The sequence below is a fragment of the Periplaneta americana genome, chromosome 1 (assembly GCF_040183065.1).
Source record: "Periplaneta americana isolate PAMFEO1 chromosome 1, P.americana_PAMFEO1_priV1, whole genome shotgun sequence".
Lineage (NCBI taxonomy): Eukaryota > Metazoa > Arthropoda > Insecta > Blattodea > Blattidae > Periplaneta > Periplaneta americana.
The window spans coordinates 27,256,165-27,276,087 of record NC_091117.1 but is presented as its reverse complement, the minus strand read 5'-3'; the positions used below and the strand labels follow the sequence as shown (position 1 = coordinate 27,276,087).

The window sequence follows — 19,923 nt, the reverse complement described above, 5'->3', positions numbered from 1 at the left end:
TAATGTAATGTGGAGTCAAAGTGTGTGTTCTGAAATTGAGTTGTGTGTTGAAATATAAAGATACACAAAAACATATCCAAATGAAATTCTTAACACACAACTCAATTTCAGAACACACACACTCTTTGTCTCCACATTACACTACACAAACACACCCCCACAGGAAACAAAACAAAAGGCGCCAAGACCAGCAACAGCCAAGTCTGAAGAAGGTCAATAACAGACCGAAACATGTTAACCAGGTACGATAGAATTTAACACGAGAAAGACATATAATACATATTCCGAACATGAATGTGTATTAAATCAGTGTACAAAATTTCAGAATTCTATCTCTAATGGTTGTGGAGTTATGAAATAATGTGTGAAAATTTTCAAATTTTGGAAAATGTATTTTGAAGTAAAAAGTGAATTGTTAAAAATTCCGAACAATGGTACACAGACTACTCAACATACCAATGAACCAACAGGATTACAACGAAGAACTAAACACAATCAAATACATAGCACAAGAAAACGGATAAAACCCCAACATAATAGACAACATAATACGTAAGACAAAACAAAACCACAAAAAACATAAGAATACAACACAAACACAAGAACACAAAAAATACATCACACTAACATACGAAAACAAAAACACACATAAAATTGCAACCTCATTCAAGAAATTAAACTATAACATCGCATATAGAACAAATAACACTCTACAAAAACATCCCAACACACAAACAACACGAACAAACAAATACAACCACACAGGCGTATACAAACTCAAATGTAACACCTGCAACAACTTCTACATAGGACAGACAGGCAGATCATTTCAAACACGTTACAAAGAACACATCACAGCCATAACAAAATTACAAAACACCTCCACATATGCAGAACACATCACAAATCCCAACCACACCTACAGAGACATCAACACAGACATGGAAATACTGCACAACCAACCAAGAAGCCAGAAACTCAACACACTAGAACAATATGAAATATACAGACACACGAAAACACACCCCAACGATATTCTCAACACACAACTCAATTTCAAAACACATACACTCTTTGACTCTACACTATGAACGCACTCACACAGGAAACAAGACCAACAACGACCAGTTCCGAAGATGACCGAAAATAGGTCGAAACATGTTAACAAGGTACGTTAATAATATTTAACACAAGAAAGTTCTTATCATACATATTCCGAAGTGATACAGTGTTAAAAGTTGTGTAATCAAGATGTATATGTCTTAAAAATATTATTAGTAACCTTTTTATACTTTTATCAGATATTTAAGTTCTAATAAGTCTTGTTGTAGTACCTTGTAATTTTTGTCCAATTGTGAGTTCATTTCCTTATACAATTTTAGAAATTTAGAGCCTGCATTTTTCTGATAATATTTGTGGTCGTTCACGTACATATACCCAACGTAGATATCTTCGACGTAGTTAAAAACAGTAACGAGATCGTTTGTGATTGTGTCCTGAAGCAGGTCATAAGTATCGACCACGTGTTCCTCAGGAACAAAATCTAATGGGATTAGCGAGTGGAACTGGTCTCGTAAATTAATACTGCCTTCCTCGAGATACTCATCAGACAGCCCCTCCCTCGAACTGGAGTCGTCTCCAAATACAGTGCCAGAGATGAAATAAACAATTGGTGAGCTTTGTCTGTGGGAATATCTTTGAAAGAGCCATATAAAATGGGTTGCAATGTAGATGAAAACGATCATTCACTTTATGTTATGCGTACTAATGATTTCATAGACACGCCCTATTCTCCTCTTCGTAAGTGCAACGACAATGGAAGCCACTGTCCATGGATGTTGCACATGCAAGCTCAGCATCAAAGTATAAAAGTCATCGGTCACCGTCAATTGTTTTCTTATATCTCTCTGCAATATCGGTGATGGTATTTCTGGAAATAAGCCAACAATAAATGAGCAACTATTGTCTATGTCGAAATCTAATATCTGACAATATAGTCATTACGAATTTGTAAACTGTGACAAACACAGTGTGACGAAAATGTAAAGTGTGACGAAACATACTTATGGCGAAAAAAGTGTGGCGAAGAAACCGGATCCCATATAAAAGAACTTGAGTATTAATCAATGAACTTTACAGGTAAAGTGTTACGAAGATGTAATTTGTAAAGAGCGAAAGAAATTTTTTAAGAAACAGAGAACATTAAGAGCATTTTATTAGATATTAAGATAAGAATTCTGTTCTTTCTCCATCTTTTTCATCACCATCATCATTTTACTTTCATGAAAATGGACAATTTTTTCACCCATTCTAGTCTAACCACAGTATAAAGAAGATACAGTAGAGAAATCAAGGTCAGGGAGGTCTAGTTCTCAATGAATGCAACCATGTCGCTAGTATCGGCAGAGCTAACAGCTGATTTTAGCGATAAGCTGTTCAGACATGCTAAACTTTCAGATAAAACTTTGTATTAACTGTTGTAATTATTCCTTTGTTCTGTAGTGATATTTGTGCCTTATTATGTAGGTCTAATGAAAATTCACTTTTTCTTTTCAAAATACTTATAAAATTGCGTCCACACCTGTGGAGTAACGGTTAGCACGTCTAGCCGCGAACCCAGGTGGCCCGGGTTCGATTCCCGGTTGGGGAAAGTTACCTGGTTGAGGTTTTTCCGGGGTTTTCCCTCAACCCAATATGAGCAAATGCTGGGTAACTTTCGGTGTTGGACCCCGGACTCATTTCACCGGCATTATCACCTTCATCTCATTCGGACGCTAAATAACCTTAGATGTTGATAAAGCGTCGTAAAATAACCTAATAAAATAAAAAATAAATATAAAATTGCAGTGTTCATAATTGAAGTAGAACTTACTATTAGCTTACCGTTTTATTCTGTTTCTTCATATCCATTGCATTTCATCTTGGATCACAATATGTTGTAAAATACATACATAGGGAAACATTTAATAAATAAACAAGAATTCGAGCTAATCTGTTATAATTAAAAATGTGTGTTCACTGTATATCCGATGTAGGCTTCTAATTGTAGGCCTAACTACCTAGGTGTACAAAGAGGGCCTAATAATTATCTACTGCAACTTTTGTCACATAACTACGTAATCCTTAAATCATTATGGAGTGCTGCACTACAGTACAAACAAGATGTGTGGTCTAACTGCAAAAGCCCAACATTCTGATTTCTTCTTTGTTTTGGTTATTAATCTTGCAACAATTAAAATAATTTTGATTTCTTACAATTTATTATTATTCTTATATTATTATTATTATTATTATTATTATTATTATTATTATTATTATTATTATTATTATTATTGTGGATGGAAAAATTCAAATACCTGGGAGCAACAGTAACAAATATAAATGACACTCGGGAGGAAATTAAACACAGAATAAATATGGGAAATGCGTGTTATTATTCGGTTGAGAACCTCTTATCACCAGTCTGCTGTCCAAAAATCTGAAAGTTAGAATTTATAAAACAGTTATATTACCGGTTGTTCTATATGGTTGTGAAACTTGGACTCTCACTCTGAGAGAGGAACATAGGTTAAGGGTGTTTGAGAATAAGGTGCTTAGGAAAATATTTGGGGCTAAGCGGGATGAAGTTACAGGAGAATGGAGAAAGTTACACAACACAGAACTGCACGCATTGTATTCTTCACCTAACATAATTAGGAACTTAAAATCCAGACGTTTGAGATGGGCAGGACATGTAGCACGTATGGGCGAATCCAGAAATGCATATAGAGTGTTAGTTGGGAGACCGGAGGGAAAAAGACCTTTAGGGAGACCGAGACGTAGATGGGAGGATAATATTAAAATGGATTTGAGGAAGGTGGGGTGTGATGATAGAGACTGGATTAATCTTGCACAGGATAGGGACCGCTGGCGGGCTTATGTGAGGGCGGCAATGAACCTTCGGGTTCCTTAAAAGCCATTTGTAAGTAAGTAAGTAAGTAAGTAAGTTATTATTATTATTATTATTTACACTAAATTTAAGCATAGAAAATTATTCTATGATTGTGGTCTAACAAAAATTAAACAAACGTCAAAAAAGAAGCGAACTATTCAGAAACAAAAACATCTCAGATCTATTTTTCCACAGACATTCTCACGTTATTTGTTTACTGAAAATATTATTTTCAACCAATTTCAACAAAGTAATTTAAATACGGTTAAAACTAAATTATAACAATGAGGTCATAAATTAAGAGTAAATTTCAGTGTCGCTCTCCAATATATAAAAATCGACATCGGTCAAGCATCGGTTTTGTTACAGAAGACTGCACCAACATCAGACATTAAGAATTAAGCAACGATCAGTGAGAGAGGACGAGTGACCTTCTTTCCACGATACGTTCCACAATGAGTATGGCTGGAAAATCCCAGAAGAAAGGGCGAGTTCGGAGCATTTAGAGATTCTAAACGAGTCGTGCAGTGGAGGCAGAGTCTGGAATTACTTCAGCGTCAAGGCTCCATATGCTGCTGCTCCTTTTACTCGAACAATTTTTGTCAAAATATGATCACATTATGGATTAATGAATTGTAGACTTTAAACATTTTAAATCAGAAAAGCCTCTCATACTCAAATATGTGAAAATGTGATTTTACGAATTACACATTTTTTAACAATCTTAAGAAATGACCGTTTCTGGAAACGTTTTAACAATAGAAGTTCATTAGTGAAAAAAATACTGACAACATAATTGTGAACACTAATCTTGTACATTATGAATTCGGACTGCTTTGCCCATGCTCAACTAAAATAGCTTAATCTTAGGATATTAAAATATCCTTTACAGTAAAACGTAAATTTTAATAGGGGAAATAAATAAACTGCTAGTTCACTGGGCTAACGACTTCAAAGCTGGTTCTTATGAGTGCACTGATAGTATAATTAACATGGAGGCATGAGATAATTACTCTGCCTGCCATTATAATTCGCTCTGGCTCCGACTGATTGACTGACTGACTGACTGACTGACTGACTGACTGACTGACTGACTGATTAATAGCGTCGGTCAGATTGATGGTAGCAAATTGATATTTAGAGAGATAAGTCAGAGAATTCGCCTTGGAATTGCCTATAACCGAATTCCATTATACCGGGTATAGGCAAATCGGCATTAAATATTTTGGGGATCTATTCCTAACAATAAAACATCGAAAAACCTTCATATGAACATGGTCTTGAAAATTCATAATTTCAGAGTTAGTTAGTAAGGAGTTCGTCCTTACACTGACTCCTGAAGAGAAGTCAACATAAATTTATTTCATGCTGCAATTTTTTATTTATTTATTTATTTATTTATTTATTTATTTATTTATTTATTTATTTATTTATTTATTTATTTATTTATTTATTTATTTATTTATTTATTTATTTATTTATTTATTTATTTATTTAACCTGGTAGAGATAAGGCCATCAGACCTTCTCTTCCCCTCTACCAGGGGATTACAACTACAATATTAAGAATACAATTACAATTATAATAATTAATATTAAAGTTACAAATACAATAAAAATCAAAGTACTAAAAGATTAACTGATTAATAAAGGCTAGATAGTTTACTGTAAATGTTAAGAAGAGAGATTTTTTTTTATTAATTAAGTAAAAATTAAATCTACTCTACGCAGTAAGAAAATGCTTAGTATGTTTGCTTTTCAACGCTACTAAATTCCGACATTCTCTGACAGGACAGGCCATGAGATTTTTTTTTCTTTTTTTGATTGTCATCTTATTGGTCTCTATTTCTTACGTCTGACAGGAGCCAGATTTGCACCATTTAATGGATGAATTACCTCTGGATGTTACCTGCCGAATGTGGTACCTGCATGATGACTCTCCAGCTCACTTTAATCTTAGAGTTCGTCGTCACTTGAATCGCCGTTTTCAGAAAAGATGGATTGGTCGAGGGGGACCCATCGAATGGCCTGCCCGATCACCAGATTAAAATTCAATGGATTTTATCTCTGAAGGCATTTGAAGTCCATAGCTTATGCAGCTCCTGTTCGTAATGTTGACGTTCTGAGGGAGCGTATCTTGAATACATTTGAATAAATACAAAACACTCCAAACATTTTCAATAGAGTGCTCCAAAGCATGGAGGCTCAGGGAGTGCTTCGACGCAGGAGGCCACTTTAGCAATTTTTTAGAAGTTTTTCGTAATAAGTTTCTTAGTACCACTTGTACTATGAACTTATTCGTTAGCAATACAATAGCGTAACTCTAAAACTAAGCATTTTCATAATCATGTGTATATGAAAAATGTTCAATGTTTTGTTGTTAGAAATAGGTCCCCAAATTATCTGACACCAATTTGCATACATTCTATAGTTGGGGAAAACTTCTTCTTCTTCTACTGCCAATACATAGTTTTGGGTTGTTTCCCGTCTGTGAACTACAAATAGAATTGGTCCGGCCAACGTCGGTGAGGTCTGCCTAAATCTCTTCGTCCTCTTGGATGGTATTACAAAAGTCTCTTTGGTAAACGATTTTCAGGCATCCTAAGAAGGTGGTTTCTCCAATTACGTTGATAATGTTGGACGTCTGCGGTCATCTCCTCAACTTCCCACTGATTTCTTATGTCTTCGCTCCTAATGCGGTCCCGCAAGGTAACTCCTGTCAGTGATCGTAGAAATCTCATTTGTGATGCGTTGATTCTATTTATTTCCTTTTGCCGCAGTGTCCAACATTCACTGCCGTATAACAGAGCTGGTTTTGATATGTTGTGAAATCGGATTTGGACCTCTTTTCGCATTTGTTTTCCAAAGTTCCTTCTCAAGATACCATTTAATTGATTACATTTCAATATTTTTTATATATGTCTTTTTGATAATTATACAAATAAATATGACTTCCTAAATAGCCTATACAAAATCTGTCACTTGTTCTATTATTTTGTTATCAACCACTATTTTTGCTCGTATAAGGCTTTTGCCAGAAACTGCCGTAACTTTTGTCTTTTCGGTTGATATTTTCATATTGTATTCTTTTAAAATCATCGTTGAGGAAACTTGAAAAAAAAAAAACAGATAATCTACTAACGAAGAATTCGAACTTATTTCCGAGCTTAGCCTGGATTACGAGTCCAACTCACTGTCGCCTGAGCTACGCCAGTGGCCTTGCAGTAATGTCCCAGAAGGACACATGAACATATGAAAATTCTCAAAAGTATTTTTTGTATTCGACAGATATTGGAGAAAAAATGGGAGTATACGGGTACAGTACATCAGTTATTCATAGATTTCAAAAAAGCGTATGACTCGGTTAAGAGAGAAGTTTTATATAATATTCTTATTGAATTTGGTATTCCCAAGAAACTAGTTCGATTGATTAAAATATGTCTCAGTGAAACTTACAGCAGAGTCCGTATAGGCCACTTTCTATCTGATGCTTTTCCAATTCACTGCGGGCTAAAGCAGGGAGATGCACTATCACCTTTACTTTTTAACTTCGCTCTAGAATATGCCATTAGGAAAGTTCAGGATAACAGGCAGGGTTTGGAATTGAACGGGTTACATCAGCTTCTTGTCTATGCGGATGACGTGAATATGTTAGGAGAAAATCCTCAAACGATTAGGGAAAACGCGGAAATTCTACTTCAGCAAGTAAAGAGATAGGGTTGGAAGTAAATCCCGAAAAGACTAAGTATATGATTATGTCTCGTGATCAGAATATTGTACGAAATGGAACTATAAAAGTTGGAGATTTATCCTTCGAAGAGGGGAAAAATTCAAATATCTTGGAGCAACAGTAACAGATATAAATGACACTCGGGAGGAAATTAAACGCAGAATAAATATGGGAAATGCCTGTTATTATTCGGTTGAGAAGCTTTTGTCATCTAGTCTTCTGTCAAAAAATCTGAAAGTTAGAATTTATAAAACAGTTATATTACCGGTTGTTCTGTATGGTTGTGAAACTTGGACTCTCACTTTGAGAGAGGAACAGAGATTAAGGGTGTTTGAGAATAAGGTTCTTAGGAAAATATTTGGGGCAAAAAGGGATGAAGTTACAGGAGAATGGAGAAAGTTACACAACGCAGAGCTGCACGCATTATATCCTTCACCTGACATAATTAGGAACATTAAATCCAGACGTTTGAGATGGGCAGGGCATGTAGCACGTATGGGCGAATTCAGAAATGCATATAGAGTGTTAGTTGGGAGGCCAGAGGGGAAAAGACCTTTGAGGAGGCCGAGACGTAGATGGGAAGATAATATTAAAATGGATTTGAGGGAGGTGGTATATGATGATAGAGACTGGATTAATCTTGCTCAGGATAGGGACCAATGGCGGGCTTATGTGAGGGCGGCAATGAACCCCCGGGTTCCTTAAAAGCTAGTAAGTAGTAGTAGTAGTTTAAACGAAAATCCATCGATGTATTGAATCGTTCGCAATGTTCTCGCTCTCTTTCTCTTCTGTGGAGACATCAGAATCAATATGCACGAGTGAAGCATTTGCAGGCCAGGGAATGCTCAAACAACAGCGCCTCACACTTTCCCTCTGCACCTATCTTCCTGATCATTCCCAGCACTTTCGAACAGTATGCCTTCATTTCTGGTATGTGCCGTTGACCCTGCTTTTGCAATGTCATCACGAAACCCGAAGAAAGTAAAAGTGTGTGGCAATATAACACGTAAAGTTGTCTCCAGTGACAAAGCGACACGTCACAAGGGCGTGTAGGGGGCACCAAAAGGTGATGGGAGGATCAGTAACCAACATAAATCGCATTCCTAAGAAAATTAAACCTAGATTAGACTCGAAAATGGTGTCACCTAAGAGGTATCTACCGCCATATCTTTTCATGAAATTGAGTACGTAAAACAATTAAGTTTTTCATTTGTTTTTCTTCCCAAGTCGCCCTAGATGGTCAAATTACAATATTAGTACGTGCCGGTATATCACTGGACCTGAGGTTGCAATCGATGACGAGCGATAATAATTTTGACTTGGCTTAGCTTAGAAAGTATAGGGGGGGGGGGATCTCGTGTTGTAGATTTACGGTATGTAAAATAAACCTATTCTTGAAATAAAGGGTTCCGGACAAAATTACCGGTCATTTCGTGACCTAGTCTAAAGGCTCATTCACGATGAAAATTAAACATAACGTAAGGGTTAACTTAAGAATATAAACGTTACGGTAAAATCAAGAAGTCATACCATCATTCACGATGGGAACATAAACATAACAGCAAACATACTTGGTAACCATGGAAACATAACAGCGACGCCATTTCCTCATATTCTGTCGTATACTTCAGCGCTCCACGATTGTGTTCTGTTTGCAAATCACGTAAGCATAAGCATGAAAGTTTGGAGTTTGCAAACTTTCATGTTAACGTCTTACGGTAATGTTTATATCAATGTTTATGCGAATCGTTGTAGCCTGGGCGCAAACTTCTGTGTTTATGTTACGGTTATGTTTAATTTTCATTGTGAATGGGCCTTTACTCTTCTACTTCGCTGAAAGATATGTGTGAATATTTTGTGAGATTTTAGCTGTCCTTCATACCCAAATGAACATCTGCGCATCTCGTGACAGGGAATCAAAACTCCTGTTTAATTACACGTTAAATCTGGTCATTAAGTGAATTTTCAACCGAATTAATAAAGAATCGCTGGTTCGAGTCCTCATGGGGGAAGAAATTTTCTTATGAAATTTCGGCCAGTGTACGGGACCGGTGCCCACCCAGCATTGTGATGCACTTTGGTAGCAAAATCCGGTTGCGAAAGCCAGCTATAACGGCTGGGGGGGTCATCGTGCTAACTACACGATACCTCCATTCTGGTTGGATTATCATCCACCTCTGCTTCGGCATGTGAGCGTGAGGCCAGCAGCCGGCTAGTTGGTCTAGGCCCTTCACGGGCTGTAGCGCCATGGATTATTATAAATAAAGAATGTTCAACATTTGCTAAAGAGGTTAGTAATCTCCCAGAGATACTCTACATTTGAGTTATAACAAGTTGTGGCTAGCATCATTCATTTTGAAATAAAGAAAGAAAGAAAGAAAGAAAGAAAGAAAGAAAGAAAGAAAGAAAGAAAGAAAGAAAGAAAGAAAGAAATGTGTTACTTCTATATAAATCACTCTGTAGGCTATAATATACTATTCTAGTTATTCTTTATCAACTTTGGCGGATAAAATATTACGAATTAATTTTTAAATACTATGAATTCATGTCCGTCCTTTAATTTCCAAGTAGTGTCAGTTTTATTTATTACCTTTGTTCACAGACACCTATTTGTAATTAACATACATCCGTTCTCTATTTCGATTGTTTCTCACGTTCTATTCCGAATGATATAGCCTATCCATTTAATAAAATGTCACAATGTAATTACCAACTGAGATTGCAAATTATTTTAAATGTAATTATCACTTTAAATTGCAAGTCTTTCTTAGACTTAATTCCTTTGTAATTCAATAATGTAATTATAAAAACATCAGTCGTTAAGAATTTGAGCAAAAACAATTTTTTAAATGTTAACGTAGAGTTTTACAATGACAAAGCGAATTGTGTAACTCCAAGAGCCTGAAGACATGGTTCATAATTTTCCTATCAGTTGATTTATATCTGGTGTGTCGCAACAAGGAGTCTTTTGTTTGGTTGCTTTTTTTTATCTTTTTCTGTAACAATAGACAATCGTTCTAGATCATGCCTGCACAAGATTTGCGCTCTACGAGCCGGCTCACAGCTCATGAGCGGAATGCGGATATTAGCTGCGCTCTGTATAAGGGTTGACTGGAAGAAGGGGTGATCTCGTACAAAATAAACGCAAAGGGAAATACTGTACTAGTAAGAGTGTTTATGAAATGAATTCCCGTTCAGTGTTTGCAAAACTATCTTGGACTATTATTAATTAATAAAGAAATATTTATTTTACAGAAGTAATATAAATTCAATAGCTACTTACATGTACAATATCATTTTGTTATATTTTTATTTATCAGTACATCAAAACGAGGTTTTATGCTGTTGGCAGCTGAAAGGAACAGTAGCCTACTGATCGTAATGAAACATCAGTTACAGATGTTCGATGTCTGCCTTTATTAAAGTTGATTATAGAAAACAGTTGCTCACAAATATAAATGTTGAGCCAAACATAGCAATCATTTTCACAGCCAGCTTGTGTAGTCGTGGATATTATTGCTAATGTTTAGTCTTGTAAAACTCAACCAAGCTAGTAGTATTATTCAAACGATCTTTAGCCCTTAGGTCACATTGAAGATCAATAAGTTCGAGCTGTAAATCGTTAAATGTTAAATGTAATGTTCCGTCTTTTAGATTCCTCCATACTGTACTGTAGCAGTAGGTAAGAAACGTGAAACAGTTACTGAGGATAGGCCTACACACTGCACTCCACTAGATAACTGAGTGGTCGTTTCCCTCTCCTCTACCTATAGCAAGTCTATGTCATTCTGACGTATCTTCCTCTCCGCTCTCCGCTCTGAAGGAGCGCGCGCGCTCGTTGAGCGCTGTTTGTGCAAGCCTGTTCTAGATATTCCTTTTTTTTCGTTATGTTTCACCTTCTCCTTCTCTACTGGCTTACAATCCACTGTGGGGTGGGTATATCCTTTGACCAATTGAAATGAACTGAAATTCAAGAGGGGACACTACGACCCAGCACTCCGACCTAGAAGATCTATTCTATAATACAGGCTGATGTTCACCGCTGTGGAGTAACGGTTAGCACATCTGACCGTGAAATGAGTGCGCCAGGGTTCAAATCCTATTTGGGACAAGTTACCTGGTTGGGGTTTTCCCTCAACCAACTGAAGCAAAATTGCTCGGTAACTTTCGGCATTGGACCTCGGACTCATTTCGTCATCATTTATTCATATATCATCATCCATACCATAGCCCGGTATGCAATTTTACGAATTACGCTCTCTTTTCAGCTAACCCCTCAATTACTTACATACTTACAAATGGCTTTTAAGGAACCCGAAGGTTCATTCCCGCCCTCACATAAGCCCGCCATCGGTCCCTATCCTGAGCAAGACTAATCCAGTCTCTATCATCATATCCCACCACTCTCAAATCCATTTTAATATTATCCTCCCATCTACGTCTCGGCCTCCCTAAAGGTCTTTTTCCCTCCGGTCTCCCAACTAACACACTATATACATTTCTGGACTCGCCCATACGTGCTACATGCCCTGCCCATCTCAAACGTCTGGATTTAATGTTCCTAATTATGTCAGGTGAAGAATACAATGCGTGCAGCTCTGCGTTGTGTAACTTTCTCCATTCTCCTGGAACTTCATCCCACTTAGCCCCAAATATTTTCCTAAGCACCTTATTCTCAAACACCCTTAACCTATGTTCCTCTCTCAGAGTGAGAGTCCAAGTTTCACAACCATACAGAACAACCGGTAATATAACTGTTTTATAAATTCTAACTTTCAGATTTTTGGACAGCAGACTGGATGATAAAACTTCTCAGCCGAATAATAACACGCATTTCCCATATTTAGTCTACATTTAATTTCCTCCCGAGTGTCATTTATATTTGTTACTGTTGCTGCAAGATATTTGAATTTTTCCATCCCTTCGAAGGATAAATCTCCAATTTTTATATTTCCATTTCGTACAATATTCTGGTCACGAGACATAATCATATACTTTGTCTTTTCAGGATTTACTTCCAAACCGATCGCTTTACTTGCTTCAAGTAAAATTTCCGTATTTTCCCCAATCGTTTGTGAATTTTCTCCTAACATATTCACGTCATCAGCATAGACAAGAAGCTGATGTAACCCCTTCAATTCCAAACCCTGCCTGTTATCCTGAACTTTCCTAATGGCATATTCTAAAGCGAAATTAAAAAGTAAAGGTGATAGTGCATCTCGCTGCTTTAGCCCGCAGTGAATTGGAAAAGCATCAGATAGAAACTGACCTATACGGACTCTGCTGTATGTTTCACAGAGACACATTTTAATTAATCGAACTAGTTTCTTGCGAATACCAAATTCAATAAGAATATCATATAATTCTTCCCTCTTAACCGAGTCATATGCCTTTTTGAAATCTATGAATAACTGATGTACTGTACCCTTATACTCCCATTTTTTTCTCCACTATCTGTCGCATACAAAAAATCTGATCAATAGTCGATCTATTACGCCTAAAACCGCACTGATGATGCCCAATAATTTCAACCCCTCAATTACTGTATCTAATATAAAAGTTAAATCTTTGTAATCCTCAATGTTTAAGTTCTTTCTTTCATAAAAAGTGTTTGTCTAACTAAAGTAGGCTATAGACTTTTTCGGGTCGTCATTAAATCGTCTTAAGTATGGCTACCGTTTCAAGTGCATAAAAAGAGGAGAAAATATACACGTATATCGTAATACCAACAGTGAAATGTGAGTAACATGCCCGGCGTGCTCGTGTGTAACATTCCACGACATACAGCGGCGCCCTGCCGAATACCCGGCCTATTAGCATTGCACGAATACCTGGGAACAACACAAGGCAATTACTTTGTAACACGCGCTTTCATGCAGTATAAATGCCATCCGAATACATTAACATATACTGTGAAGTACGTAATTACATTCCACAACGGCAATACTAATGTTGTATTAGTGATATTATTACATGGCATACGTAACCTGCTACAAACTAATCTTTTCTTTACGTAGAACGTTCAAGTAAACACCTATTCGGGAAAAATGTTCCTCACCTTTTCCGTAATACTTAACGCTCATTTGCTTCTTAACGGAAGCGTACTATGAAACCTGCAACTTATTATTCCCTGCGGCAGCGAGCAGATGCAACCCGCAAGACTTAATATTGAAAAAATAAATAAGTTCGGATATCATTGTACAGTAGAACCTCTGTTATCCGTGGTAATGAAGGGGGTGGACTGAACGGTTAAGCGAAGAAATCGGATAATCCATACCATAAAATATTTTCGTAAATTAAGTGAATAATAACTGCATTTCTTAACTTCCTCCATGTTCTTGTGTTTAACACGCTTGGTAGTGAATCAAAAGTTCATCATTCAAGTCTGGTTGTCAACGACGGGTTTTTAAAGGGCAAGGAAATTCCTTGTATTGGCTGTCAGCGGAAACATAGGAATAATACAGGTCTCGTGTTGTAGATTTACATACTTTATACACTTTACTGTTGATCTTAATTAAATCGCGTACAGTTGTAACACCAATCTCGTACTCTGATGCGAGATGAGCCACAGTTTCTCTTTCCCCGAACCACTCAATTATTTGCGTTTTTTTTTCGGTACTTAGCACATCACGTTTTCTTTTGATACTCATGGGATATATTTTATATAGAAATTCTACAGTACGGTAACTCTAACAGCAGATCATACTGTGTAAGTGTCAAGGTTTGTAATAACATACTCTAGAAAAAAATACGTAGGCCTACTGGTACTAATATAACGTATAGTAGTACTTCATACATATGAAGAAGACAGACTATATATGTGTCTGTAACAAAAAAAAAAAGCAAGAGAAAGATAGTCGGATAATCCAGCAATCGGTTAATAGGGTGACGGATAATCGGGGTTCTACTGTATTATAATAGGATCTATACAGAGTGAGTAAAAAAGAACAATGCTTGTAACTTTCTTATTTCTAATTTTATGAAGAAACTATTTATACAAAAGTTGTAGGATATCAAAGAAGGAATATTTTGAACACATTTTCAAATATTATGCTTTTCATTTATATAGAGTGTCCCAATGAGTCTGTTTTCTTTAAATGGCACCATGTCCTACTTATTCCCCCATTTTTGGATTCTTCAGGTCTCAGTACATACAAAATCATATATATATTTTTTTTTCTTTCCATTTTTAAACTATTGTTTTGTAAAACTTACCGGTTTTGATGACAATGCATGTGTGCTGAACAAAGGGAAATTTTAATGCTTCAGCACATCAATTTGAGGAGGCTTTGAATTAAACAATTGCAGACAAAAGCAAACAGAAACAAATGAATAAACCTAATAAAAACAATTTAAGAATTCAAAAATGGAGAAATAAGTACATGGTGCCATTAAAAAAAAAAGCAGACTTATTGGCATATCCTTTACAAATGAAAATCACAGTATCTGAAAACATGTTCAAAATATTTTTTCTTTGATAACCTACAACAGTGGTCGTCAGCACTCTCTGAAATGTGCAATGGGTACGCGGTGCCGTCCCGTGCGCACAGTCGTGCAACAGGGAGAGATAGAGAGCATACCCGCTAGCAGCTACGAGAACATTATAGTGCACTGCGTTTTCCGCGGGTAAGAGAGGCTAGCCCCAGCGTGCTCTGTGCTGACGACCCCTGGTCTAGTGGTCCAGAAATTATTATTGTTGTTATTATTATTATAATTATTATTATTATTATTATTGTTGTTGTTGTTGTTGTTGTAAAATTTTCATTCTATACAAAAGATAAAGTTCTTCACTTACTGTCTAGTGGTCCAGAAATTATTGTTGTTATTAATATTATAATTATTGTTATTATTATTATTATTATTATTATTATTATTATTATTATTATTATTAATGATCAAGTCATAATTTCCAATTCAGAGGATAATTTACAAAGAGGATTGTATACATTAAATAAAATATTAAAAGATTTTGGGATGGAAATTTCAGCACAAAAATCAAAAGTAATGGCATTTTTAGGACAAGACCCAGTCAGAAGTAAGATAATACACAATAACCAATGCCTCGAACAAGTGCAAAATTTCAATTATCTGGGCTGTGAAATATCTTATCAAAATGAAAAAGATGTGAACAAGAAAATTACCAAATTTACACAAATTCTAGGAATAATAAACAATACATTAAAAGCTAAATTAGTACAAAAATCTACAAGAATAAAAATATATAATACACTAGCATTACACTCCCTTTTATACGGAAGCGAGATTTGTGGACATTAAAGAAAAAAGACATGAACAGAATCAAAGCAACGGAAATGAAATTTTTCAGGAGGACAGCAGGATATACTCTTTTAGACCGAAAAAGGAATGAAGACATTTTAGAACAATTAGAAGTAGAGTCAGTAGAAGAAAAAATCAGCAGATACAAATTCAATTGGCTAGATCATGTAAGAAGAATGGAAAATTAAGAATCCCAAAAATTATGATGCAATATAAACTTAGGGGACATCGTCGACCAGGAAGACCTTTTAAGAAGACTGCTAGATGGGGCTGAAACAGGTCTAGAGAGGCCTAATTCGTGAAGGATGATGATGATGATGATTATTATTATTATTATCATCATCATCATCATCATCTTCATCACTACTATTACTGAACAGTGTACCATTATCAAAAGTTGGTATTGTTTGTAGCCTACAACTCTTATTTCCCAAGCTCTAAATTTTAGAGCAAGAACAACCGGCAGACTTTAATGATATCTCGGCAGAATAAAGTAACACAAAGATCCGCTGCTTTAATCATGTCTGCGGCTATTTTATAAGCGCAAGGAGCTGAAATCAGCTGTGTGCAGCGGAGTAATGAACATTCACTTTGTGTTTCCAGGTTAATGCAACTGGTCTTGCTGATTGCAACACTGAGTCATAACGCGCTGGGCAGACCGCAAGCCAAATCAGATGCCAAGATAATCACCAAACCCGTGCCAGGGGAGGAGTACGTCCTGATCCATAGCGGCAAGACAGTCGTTCCAACAAAGCTGTCCAAGCACGAGCCAGATACACTCAAAGGTAAAGTCGTCAAGATTTAAATAGAAAAATCATGTTTCTTTGATATAAATATAACTGGCTCCCATGTTCTCACGACTATCTTTGTAATGTCCTTGACATCCTCTTTTGAAAAGAACAGACCTCGACTTTTGACGAAGTAGAAAGCGAAGAAAAACGACTCAATTTCTTATTGTGTAAGAGACTTTAAAACCACTACTTTCTAGATGCGGTGCTGCGAGTTGTCGAAACACGGGTAATTACTTCTTTACGTAGTCGAAACACACAAGAATAACTATGACGATGAACGTAGTAAAGTCAGTTTTGAAGACCTGTGCAGTCGCAAAATTCATTATCCCCCACAGAAACTGATGCCATTATTTCGAAATATGGTAAATATATTTCGTGTGCAGCATTTCCGGATAAATTCACTCGTAAATATTCATATGAATATGAGTAACATTCTTTCGATAGTTTGGGAGATAATGTATTTATACAAGGCAGAGAGGCAAACGGCATGTTCAAAACTACTTTTCGGTATAAGGGACGATGAAAAGGTTCATTTCCGTGAAAAATATCAAAACATATAGCCTACTTCCGTAACGTCACAATACTTCAAAACTAATTTTTGGTGTAAGAGACGATGAAAACGTTCATTTCCGTGAAAAATATCAAAACATATAGCCTACTTCCGTAACATCACAATACTTCAAAACTAATTTTTTGGTGTAAGAGACGATGAAAACGTTCATTTCCGTGAAAAATATCAAAACATATAGCCTACTTCCGTAACATCACAATACTTCAAAACTAATTTTTTGGTGTAAGGGACGATGAAAACGTTCATTTCCGTGAACAACATCAAAACATATAGCCTACTTCCGTAACATCACAATACTTCAAAACTAATTTTTTGGTGTAAGGGACGATGAAAACGTTCATTTCCGTGAAAAATATCAAAACATATAGCCTACTTCCGTAACATCGCAATACTTCAAAACTAATTTTTTGGTGTAAGGGACGATGAAAACGTTCATTTCCGTGAAAAATATCAAAACATATAACCTACTACTGTAACATCACAATACTTGAAAACTAATTTTTTGGTGTGAGGGACGATGAAAACGTTGATTTTCGTGAAAATGTCGAAACGTGTACTTCACAATACTGTACTTCAAAACTACTTTTTTGGTTTAAGAGACGATGAAAGTCTTGAAAATATCGAAACATGCACTCACTCAACATCTGAATATTTTCTCTTTGTATTACGCACAAGAAAATAATAAAAAAAATCCTCGAACACATTTGAATTCTGAAATATTATGTCTTTAAATCCCTTTCGGTTAAGAGCGCAATATTAAGATAACGAATTTGTTGTTATTTTGTTTGTTCAGTGATGCCACAAGGTCGTCACAATAAGACACAACACTTTTGAATTGTTATTTTTCAGCAGTTACATTAAATACAGCGATGGTTTTGGTATTAAAGTTTTCCTGAAAGCTGGGAATTTGATACTGCGTAGAAATATTTTCAATATGAGACCTTCCAGCAGTCACCACCATATTCAATCGTTGATGAAAACTGCTCACTACTCCGAGAGTTTCATCACGAATTCCTTGTACAGCAGTTTGAATGAATTTTTAGTCATAATACTTTGTATGATGGAAAAAAATAGAACAGAATATGCAAAAATTGTAATATATCGGACGGAGAATATGGAAATAATATATCACTGATGAAGAATTAAGTTATTTAAATTAAATAAATAAGGACTTCACTGTGTGAACATTTTAAATCATGGTATCGTATTTTTGTCTGAGTGACCAGTTTCGATGTTATTTCCACAATCCTTTGAATCCTAGTGAGTTCCATTGTGGTTTCCTCTTATGGTAGGGTGTGTTCATGATTGTATCGAAAACAGAAGATAGCCTGTAACTCACCAGGAGTCAGAAGATGATGGAAATAACACACGATTTAAATGAAGTCGTTATTTAATTTAAATAACTTGATAGTTCATCAGTAGAGACCGGATTTTTATGTAATATCAAGGTGTGAAATATGTACATATTTATGTAAGAAAAATAAGCTGAATATGTACCAAAATACGAAAAATCATGAAAATATTTAATATCAATATATGGCAGGTATAGGATAGGTAAGACTCTCCAGTTGTGATTTCATAGAGCACCCAATTTTTTTCCGCACGCTTGACACATTACTATTTTTCCATCTGTAGTGAAAGCTTCGTCCATCGCAATCCATGATTTTATTTTTGTCGTTAGGGTTGAAGATGCAGGGGCCATTTTAGTTAGTTAAAAGCAGTAGACAAACTCATTTGCACTTTATACTGTAAGTACTAAAACTAGAGAACTGAGTGCAATGAATGACGCAACAGTACTGCAAGCACTGTTTCGCTTTACTGGATTAGGAGAAAATAAGAGATGTGGGACACTTGCATTTTAGCTGCTCCCTGTAAGAAACAAGTACCTACTAAAACCTCAAACTATAGGCATTTACAAACTGTTGTTTGAAAAGTGACATTCCTGTCTCATTCAGAAGGGTAGGATTATTACAGCCGAGAACCATACTTTCTAATTCCTCAGAAAATCCCATTTCCGTATAGGTATACTAAATTTAAAGTAAAGAGGTAAAGCAATAATCTGAAAAACGATTTATTTTAATCTTTCAACATATTTCCAGTTTGTTCCTTTACTCCAGCTTCTTTTCAAAAGTCGGCTACTTTATTGCGGCTCATGTCAGACTTGACACGGGTTTTCCCTGGAAGGATTAGGAAGAGGGGGGGTAAGGTTGCAAATTACATGGGAACGGCTTGTTAAGACGTATGCAGAACAAGTAAGTAAGCAAAAAGTTTTTTTTTAAATCTGTGTATTTCAAATTGTAAACTTCCCCAGCAGAAGTTTTTTTTTCTCCCTTTAGTGAAGTAGAAATGAATAAAACCTCTAAATATGTAGATTTATATAATACCAATCCATAATATGTAATGTGTGATAAATATGTAAAAAATATATAGTATCAAATTTTAATATATTAATGGTAATTACAAAATTCGCAAAGATTTGTTATTTATATACGGTTAGGTTGAAAGGAATATATTATGTAATTACATAAAAATCCGGTCCCTATTCATCAGTGATTACATAAGTATTGAAAGAGAGTATTCAAGAATAAGAAAAGAATATGTCATAACGAAGAGATGGTACAGAA

At 35.8% G+C, this 19,923-nt stretch overlaps 1 protein-coding gene across 1 annotated transcript in view; it reads left to right on the top strand.

The window, feature by feature from the left end:
- Window positions 1-19,923, top strand: part of LOC138692968 (uncharacterized) — a 195,046-nt gene that overhangs the window by 108,485 nt on the left and 66,638 nt on the right. Inside the window, exon 2 of the mRNA XM_069816438.1 lies at window positions 16,541-16,722. Coding sequence (XP_069672539.1) covers window positions 16,541-16,722 — 182 coding nt within the window. The remainder of the gene's footprint in view (window positions 1-16,540; window positions 16,723-19,923) is intronic.